Source organism: Oncorhynchus keta, chromosome 36 (genome assembly GCF_023373465.1).
Source record: "Oncorhynchus keta strain PuntledgeMale-10-30-2019 chromosome 36, Oket_V2, whole genome shotgun sequence".
Classification (NCBI taxonomy): domain Eukaryota; kingdom Metazoa; phylum Chordata; class Actinopteri; order Salmoniformes; family Salmonidae; genus Oncorhynchus; species Oncorhynchus keta.
The window spans coordinates 9,203,426-9,213,098 of record NC_068456.1 but is presented as its reverse complement, the minus strand read 5'-3'; the positions used below and the strand labels follow the sequence as shown (position 1 = coordinate 9,213,098).

The window sequence follows — 9,673 nt, the reverse complement described above, 5'->3', positions numbered from 1 at the left end:
GAATCTGTGCCTCATGCACAGCTATAGATCTATGCACTCAGGCAGCCTGCTCAAGAGCATCTGGCAACATTCCATATGAAAGTTGTATGGGATTATAATGATACCCAGCAGTTTCAATTTAGCTAGCTATTTAGCTAATGTTAATGGCAATCATATAAACTATGAATCAGATTGTTAACTAGCAAATATATTGTCCCCTCCTATCTAAAGCTGGTTGATAAAGCTAGCCAATTGATGGTAAAGCTAGGATCAACGTCAGAGGCCAGATGGCTAACACAACAGCGGCTGTCAATGCAATGGCTGGTCTGGAGTTGATCTGAAATGTACGATTATATTTTACATGATAAGCAAACTACTGTCATGCCTTTTGTATGTGACAAATAACATTTGATTTGAAAAGATTAGGGCCTAATTCATTTAATTCAATTGATTGATTTTGAAATTGTTGCATGTTGCGTTTATATTTTTGTTCAGTATAGAACCCTTTTCACAGAAGGTCCTACCTGGATCCAAAAAGGGTTCTCCTATTGGGACAGCCGCAGAACCTATTTTGCAACCCTTTTTTTTCTAAGAGTGTAATGTAAGTAGATCCAATTGAAGTAGCACCGCTTCTAATAATATAAGATTGTAAAGCAAATCCAATTTTAACTCGCCTTTTTTTAAGTGCAAAAGCTGATTCAACAGACACTTCACTTGGTGAGCCATGTAAAGTTTCTCTCTTGCTCATTGTCTTTGTCGCTCACTCAAACTCAAACGTGTGGAGTTACAGAGAAGAGGAAGAGATTTACCAATTACACCCATTTCTAACACTGTTTGTTGCAGAAATGTGTAAGTAGATTTGTAGAATGGCGCCGGAGAGAATGGCTGATGTTTTATGTGCTCCTAACCAACTGTGTAATTTTGTTCGTTTTTTTTGCATTCTTTCTAACTTGTTTTTTAAAACTTATTTTGTACATAATGTCGCTGCTACTGTCTCTTATGACTGAAAATAACTTCTGGACATCAGAACAGAGATTACTCACCACGAACTGGAAGAAGTTTTTTCCTTTAACGAGTCCAACGAGAAGGACATACTGCTTTCCCTGGAACAGGCCCAAATCCCTGTAATTTGCATTAAGAGAAGATGGAGAAAAAGGGGGGCGGAGTTCGGGCTGCCTTTGAGATTTCGTAGGCGATCAAGAAAAACAAAACACTGCCATCTGTTCTATTGGCCAACGTGCAATCATTGGGAAATAAAATCGATGACCTACGAGTACCAGCATGTTAAATGTGCAACCAGAGGGAAAACAAATCTAGACCACCTTTACTCCACACACAGAGATGCATACAAAGCTCTCCCTCGCCCTCCATTGCCTATGGGCACAAATCCACCGTTGGTGGACCAGACAGGACTGGCAAAAAGTGGTATTCACTGATGAGTCGCGGTTTTGTCTCACCAGGTGTGATGGTCGGATTTGCGTTTATCGTCAAAGGAATGAGCGTTACACCGAGGCCTGTACTCTGGAGCGGGATCGATTTGGAGGTGGAGGGTCCGTCATGGTCTGGGGCGGTGTGTCTCGGCATCATTGGACTGAGCTTGTTGTCATTGCAGGCAATCTCAATGCTGTGCGTTACAGAGAAGACATCCTCCTCCCTCATGTGGTACCCTTCCTGCAGGTTCATCCTGACATGACCCTCCAGCATGACAATACCACCAGCCATACTGCTCGTTCTGTGCGTGATTTCCTGCAAGACAGGAATGTCAGTGTTGTGCTATGGTCAGCGAAGAGCCGGATCTCAATCCCATTGAGCACGTCTGGGACCTGTTCGATCGGAGGGTGAGGGCTAGGGCAATTCCTACCAGAAATGTCCGGGAACTTGCAGGTGCCTTGGTGGAAGAGTGGGGTAACATCTCACAGCAAGAACTGAAAAATCTGGTGAGTCCATGAGGAGGAGATGCACTGCAGTACTTAATGCAGCTGGTGGCCACACCAGATACTGACTGTTGCTTTTGATTTTTATCACCCCCCTCCCCCTTTTGCTCAGGGACACATTATTCAATTTCTGTTAGTGACATGTCTTTGGAAATTCTTCAGTGTATGTCTCAGTTGTTAAATATTATGTTCAAACAAATATTTATATGTTAAGTTTGCTGAAAATAAACGCAGTTGACAGTGAGAGGACATTTCTTTTTTTGCTGAGTTTATATACATAAATATATAGCAATCAAAGAAAATATTTCAAAAATGTCTCAAATGAATACTAAACAACCATTCAAACTGCGTTAGCTCGGATTTACAATATAAAATATAAATATAAAGACTGGTATTTCACTTACCAGTCTAAAGTAGCTTCCCCTCCTTTAGCTGTTGTCTAAACTATATTCACTGAGTCCGTGACACTTTCTCGGTAGATTTCTGTTAGAATATCATCCAAAATCTGTATACCTGGACTTTGATTGAACTTTTCCAGAATTAGTAGCCATTTATGTTCAAAACGGGTTTCACACAACGGGTTCCCACCTACTCACGTAAAGCACAGGTCATTGCCTATCTAGCTAGCTTGGTTTCAAAACAATCGTTTGGACAAAGATACAGTCAATCAAGTGAACACCGCCCATGTCATCGGCGCGCAATGATGCGTCATATCTTCCTGGCTAAAATAGACTTTCCAGTGGATATACTGAATGCAGAATGATAGCAAAGGATATACTGAATGCAGAATGATAGCAACGGCTGGTTACTTTTTAGAGTGTCTGAGGAATAAATACAACATTTGTGCATACTAAATGGACGTTTTTAGGATATGAAAAAGGATTTTTATCAAACCACACTACATTTTTATCTCTGGGTCCCTTAGGATGACAAATCAGAGCAAGATTTCAGAATGTAATGAAATGATTTACCTTCAGACGTGAATGTATCAAACCTGTGTTTTGTTGTGCACTCAAACAATAGCATGTTATTTTTGCGATGTACTAGCTACTGTAAATTGGACAATGCAATTACATTAACCAGAATTGAAGCATTATGCCCATATAAGACACTTCTATGTACCAAGTTGTTGTTTTTGTTTAAAACAATATTTTAGTCACATTATGCATATTGAGCAACAACTGTGCAGTTGACGGGACACCGATCCATAGCAACATTATTATACATCTGAACTTATTTAGGCTTGCCACAACAAAGGGGTTGAATACTTATTGACTCAAGACATTTCAGCTTTGCGTTTTTTATTCATTTGTAAATATATATATATATATATATATATATATATATATATATATATATATATATATATATATATATATATATATATATATTAAATCCCATTGACATAAAAAATGTAAATTGCTTTAACATAAAATGTGGAAAAAGTCAAGTGGTGGGAATACTTTCTGAAGGCATTGTATAGCATAATAAGCAACTAATTCTAAAACACTGATAAATATTAAAATGTAATCAATTACAAATTGCATGTCCCTCCCCTGGACTTGATTTAGAAAATACTAAATCCTCCTCGACTGAAATGGAAAGCATGTCCCTCCCCCATTCTCCTCCTGGTCCCCGTTCTGTACATTTTGAAACATCCCTTAACACTGCATCTGGTAAAAATAGTGTATTTGATAGACATGACTAAATCAAGACAAAAACATGTCACTCTACATCATTCGGTTCTAAAAAATAACCATTCAGTAGAATGAAGGCTTTCTTTTTCCTGTCTTTGTTTCACATACATATACACGCATACACACGTACTCAGTCCTTTCAAGTATGTATCCCACATAGCTACAGAATCGGATCGGATCCTCGAGCTGACAAGGTAAAAATCTGCCGTTCTGCCCCTGAACAAGGGCAGGCCTCGCTATTCACCCATCGCTGGTCATGCTTCCCCGTCGACTCAGCCTCATCTCCACCAGGCCCAGCTTATTGATGGAGCTCTTGAGGGAGTTTCGGAACATGGAACTGGAAAAACAGTAGATGACTGGGTCCAGAGCACTGTTAAGGTAGGTAAATCCAATGGACATGCTGAAGAGCTGTGCAGCCAATTTGTAAGACTCACAGTCCCTGGGTCTGAACTGCTTGATATAGACCGTACTCAGGCCTGTGGCGATTCCGGGAAAGAAACACAGCACAAACACAGCCACGATCAGCCCAACCACCCGGATGGCCCGCCGAACCTTCTGCTCCTTGTCCAGTTGCCGTTGGCGTAAGATGCAGGCAATCCTGGCTGAGCAGAAGAGCAAGAGCAGCAGGGGCAGGAAGAACTCTCCGACGAACACCATGTTGTGAATCTCGATTGCCAGGGGAGTCACAGTGTAGGAGCTGAAGCTGCGACACAGGGACATGTTGCCATCCTGCCTGAGGAGGTTGGTGGTCAGCAGGGGGAGCCGCAGGGAGATCACCACTGCCCAGATGCCCCCCGCCACCCATCCTGCCTGGGTAGATGTCATGTGGTTGACACGGTGGTGTGGGTGGACCACCTTGAAGTAGCGGTCGAAGGCCACGGTAGTCATGAAGGCGATGCTGGCCGAGCGGTTGACAGCGAGCATGAAGAGGTTGATCCGGCACCAGGCTTCGCCAAACACCCAGTGTTCCCCACGGAACAGGTTGTCAATGCGGAAGGGCAGGCAGATGAGCAGTAGGAAGTCAGCCAGGACCAGGTTAAAGAGGAGCAGGGTGTTGGCCCTCCAAGTCTTCAGACGGCAAGTGAAGATCCACAGAGCCATTACGTTGCCTGGCAAGCCCACTAGGAGCTCTATAATCAGGACAGGAGGCAGTATGTCGGCCACCAGATTCTGAGTGGCCAGGCAGTGGAAGGGCTGGTCCAGTCTTCCGGTAGAGTTACTGTGCAATACTGTTGCTTCATCAACCATCGTTAGATTGAGTATGTTTTTGGTTCCAGGAAACCTCAGATGTTGGTGTTTTTCACACAATCTGCCTCTTCTTGTTCCTCTTTTCAGAGCATCTCAGAGGATATCTGCACAAACAAGGCAAATGTGAGAAAATAACATCAAATTTGCCAGGGTAATTTATTCAAGACAGACGAAGAGCTGTTTTCTACAAATAGTCTGTTCATATGCCTACCTCTTTGTAAATAAACAGGAAGCTTATTGGAGGTTCGTCTATTACAGGGCTTGGGAAAGAGCTCAGCAAAACCGCTTTCAGTCAAGCTGTGTGTTCCTTCGTCCTCATTGCTTGGTTTTTGCTCTGACATGCACTGTCAACAGTGAGACCTTATATAGACAGGCGTGTGCCTTTCTAAATAATGTCCAATCAATTTACCACAGGTGGACTACAATCAAGTTGCAAAAATAAAATGAAACTGGATGCACCAGAGGTCAATTTCAAGTCTCATAGCAGTACTTATGAATACTTCTGTAAAATTTGGGAATAAACTGTAATAAAACAATATATTTTCTATGCTCAAAATTGACTCCTCCCTCAGTGCATGTTCAATGAAAATGCTTGCCACCATAATTTGCAAATAAATTCATTAAAAATCCTACAATGTGATTTTCTGGATTTAATTTTTAATTTTGTCTGTCATAGTTGAAGTGTACCTATGCTGAAAATTACAGGCCTCTCTCATATTTTTAAGTGGGAGAACTTGCACAATTGGTGGCTGACTAAATACTTTTTTGCCCCACTGTATATATATATATATATATATATATATATATATATATATATATATATATATATAAGATAACTTTTCGCATATTCACTACTCACCAGTTGAGCGTTTGGGGTCAATGACTGCATTTGGGGTTGAAGAGCAGTTTAGAATCCTGTAGGTGACTTTGAATGTCCTCAACAGATCTCCTCTCTTGTGTGTTTCCACTGTTCAGGATTTTCTGTTGTTTTTTTCGAGAGGCGTCTTGACATACACTTTAAGACTGACTTCCTCCGAGGGCTGGCCAGAGCCAACATGACATCACAAGTGTGATCTCTGAGCTAATTCAGGGAGTTTGCAATCACAACCAAACCCTCATTTGAGTGTCATCTGGTTCCGCCATGTCTGCATATACAGTGCCTTCAGAAAGTATTCACACCCCTTGACTTATTCCACATTTTGTTGTTTTACAGTCTGAATTCAAAATGGATTCAATCAATTTGTTTTCTCACCCATCTACACACAATACCCCATAATGGAAAAGGGAAAACAGCTTTGTCAAAATGTTTGCTAATTTATTCAAATTAAACAGAAATACCTTATTTACATCATTATTAACACCCCTTTGCTATGGCACTCCAAATTGAGCTCAGGTGCATCCATTTCCTTTGATCATCCTTGAGATGTTACTCCACTTGATTGGAGTCCACCTGTGGCCAACTAAATTGTTTGGACATGATTTAAAAAGAAACACACCTGTCTATATAAGTTCCACAGTTGACATCACATGTCAGAGCAGGAGCTATACCATGAAGTCCAAGGAATTGTCCGTAGATCTCAGAGAACGAATTGTGATGAGGCGTATATCTGGGGAAGGGTATAAAACCATTTCTAGAGTGTTGAAAGATTCAAAAAGCACAGAGGTCTCCATCATTGGGAAATTGAAAAGATATGGACCTACCCAGACTCTGCCTAGAGCTTACCATCCTATCAAATTGAACAACCGAGCAAGAAGGACCTTGGTCAAGGAAGTGACCAAGAACCCAATTACCACTCTGACAGAACTACAGAGTTCCTTGGCTGAGATGGGAGAACCTGCCACAAGGACAGCAGTCTCAACAGCACCTCACCAATCTGGGCTTTATGGGAGTGTGGCCAGGCGGAAGCCACTCCTGAGAAAAAGGCACATGACAGCATACCTGGAATTTGCAAAAAGGCACGTGAAAGACTGAGAGCATAAGTTAAATGAGTCTGTGGTCTGAGACAACAATCGAACTCTTTGGCCTGAAAGCAAAGCATTATGTCTGAAGAAAACCAGGCATCACCTGTCTAATACCATCCCTACCGTAAAGCATGGTGTTTGCTTTTCAGCGGCAGGGACTGGGAGACTGGTAAGGATAGTGGGAACAATGAATACAGACAAATAAAGGCAAATCATTGATGAGAACCTGTATCAGCGTGCAAATGACCTCAGACTAGGGTGAAGATTTACGTTCCAACAGGACCATGACCCCAAGCATACAGCCAAATCAATGCTGGAATTTGAACATCTTGGTCATGTTCTGTTATAATCTCTACCCGGCACAGCCAGAAGAGGACTGGCCACCCCACATAGCCTGGTTCCTCTCTAGGTTTCTTCCTAGGTTTTGGCCTTTCTAGGGAGTTTTTCCTAGCCACCGTGCTTTTACACCTGCATTGTTTGCTGTTTGGGGTTTTAGGCTGGGTTTCTGTACAGCACTTTGAGATATCAGCTGATGTACGAAGGGCTATATAAATAAATTTGATTTGATTTGATTTGGAATGGCTTCAGTCCAAGAATGTGAAAGTCCTTGAGTGGCCCAGCCAAAGCCCAGACTTGAATCCCATTGAAAGTCTGTGGAAACACTTGAAGATTGCTGTTCACCACCACTCCCCATCTAACTTAACAGCGCTTGAGAAAATCTGCAAGGACGAATGGGAGAAAATCCCCAAATCCAGATGTGCAAAAGCTGATACTGACACACCCAAGACAACTCAACGCTGTAATCGGCACCAAAGGTGCTTCTACAAAGTATTGCCTCAGCACCTATTTTTCTAAGTGTGTATCTAGAACAATCCTTTATTTAGATGTCACCATAGGAGAACCGTTTTTGGTTCCAAGTAGAACCTTTTAGGTTCTAGGTAGAACCGTTTTGAGTTCCATGTACAACCCTTTACACAGAGGGTTTTACATGAAAGCCAAAATAGTTTACCTGGAACCAAAAAGGGTTCTACATGAAACCAAAAATGTTTCTCCTATGGGTACAGTACAATAACACTTTGGAACCCTTTTTTCTACAAGGGCGGTGGTGTGAATACTTTTTTAAATTAGATTTCTGTATTTACTTTTCAATACATTTGCAAGCATTTCTAAAAACATGTTTTCACTTTGTCATTATTGCGTGTAGATGGGAGAGGAGAAAATATTTAATCAATTTTTGAATTCAGGCTGTAACACAAAATGTGTAATAAGTCAAGGGGTATGAATACTTTCCAAAGGCTCTGTACTGCTGTATGACTGGAGGTCTTTGCTCAATCTGAGGTATCATTGTGGTTATTTTAACATGCAACTGCTTGTCCACAGCGATAGGGGATGTTGGTCAAAATACCAGTGAGTCAAGATATAGACGTATTATGAGGAATAAGAGAAGGTTAATTGTGCTGTCCTCATAAGAACAAAAACCAGGCATACAAATGGGGGAAGACTTTTTCCTGAAGCATACAGTTCCACTATTACCCATGAGTCATGACATATGAGCAACATATACTGGATCAACCCAGAAGCTCCTTTTCGACCTAATTCCCCCTGGATCCCGCTATACTGTAGTCTATGAACCAGTCCATGGATTGCACCTGGCTGAGAACAGTGATTAAGCTCGTAGCAGCGATAGAGGACTACTTCAATTTTTCAAGAATGAGTTTGGGAGTCTTAAAGGAGCATTCTGGGATTGCTACATCCGTTTTAAGACTTTTAAATGAATGATATATAGCCATTGATTCTTGAAGAAAAAAAAATAAAATAAGAAAAATGGTCTGATCTATGAATAATGTTTATAGCATTAATGTCATAATATAACCATATACATCTCAAGGTAAAAAAAATTGCCTAGTATGTGACAACAGACGGTGTTACTCTGAACAAAGTCCAGTACTCTGATCAAAGTCCATAGGAAATGATTTAGAAATGTTCAGATGACAGCACTATCTGTCAGCGATGTCTTAAGTCCTCTGTCGTCAGTCATTTTGAGGTTTCCAGTCTCACTCTATTTCACAGAGCACAGAACAGAAGTAGCACATATTGCAAAAAAATAAATAGGGGCACACAACCGCACCCACTGACTTTCACACTTTCAAAACAACACTTCTCCATGCACAAATACTCTGCAATACATTAGTGTATCTGTGTTGATAGGCAGATGTTAACCCCATGGTGGTGCCACTTTTACAGCCTCTGTTTGTTTTGTGTGCGGTGTAATAAAGTAGGAAAATAAGAGACCAGAGTCCAGCTTGCACACACACACACACACGCACGCACGCGCGCACGCACGCACACACACACACGCACGCACGCGCGCACGCACACACGCACACAAACACACACACACACACACACACACACGCACGCACGCACGCACACACACACACACACACACACACACACACACACACACACACACACACACACACACACACACACACACACACACACACACACACACACACACACACACACACACACACACACACACACACACACACGCAGCAGCAGGCAGCAAACACTGTGGGAGGCCTAGGAGGTGGACCACACTCACAGTGTGGGAGTCAATTACCACTAAGTCATTCCCCTCTGTCTGTGAATGACTGTAAAAGTAGTTGAATCGTAATGTTTTGAGAGCCTTTCGAGGGGAAGATATGTGGTTTGTGAAAAGGACCTGTGCTAGATAACCTATGACATTTCTGGCACAGAACTCAAAGATATTATGCAAACTGTCTCGAAAGTGTACTTCCATTAGCTTTTTAAAACTCACAAATGTAAATGGTTAGACATTGGACAGAT

At 41.7% G+C, this 9,673-nt stretch overlaps 1 protein-coding gene across 1 annotated transcript; it reads right to left on the bottom strand.

Moving 5' to 3' along the window:
* Positions 1-3,267: 3,267 nt before the first annotated feature.
* Positions 3,268-6,067, bottom strand: hcar1-3 (hydroxycarboxylic acid receptor 1-3). The gene is made up of 2 exons (XM_035754062.2): positions 5,718-6,067; positions 3,268-4,962 (listed from the first exon to the last, which is right to left on the bottom strand). The coding sequence occupies exon 2, from the start codon at positions 4,856-4,858 to the stop codon at positions 3,851-3,853; it is 1,008 nt and encodes a 335-aa protein (XP_035609955.1). The 5' UTR covers positions 4,859-4,962; positions 5,718-6,067; the 3' UTR covers positions 3,268-3,850.
* Positions 6,068-9,673: the final 3,606 nt, after the last annotated feature.

Bases quoted from the DNA above. Each gene is read 5' to 3' on its own strand.
- hcar1-3 (XM_035754062.2), bottom strand. From the start codon at position 4,858: ATGGTTGATGAAGCAACAGTATTGCACAGTAACTCTACCGGAAGACTG.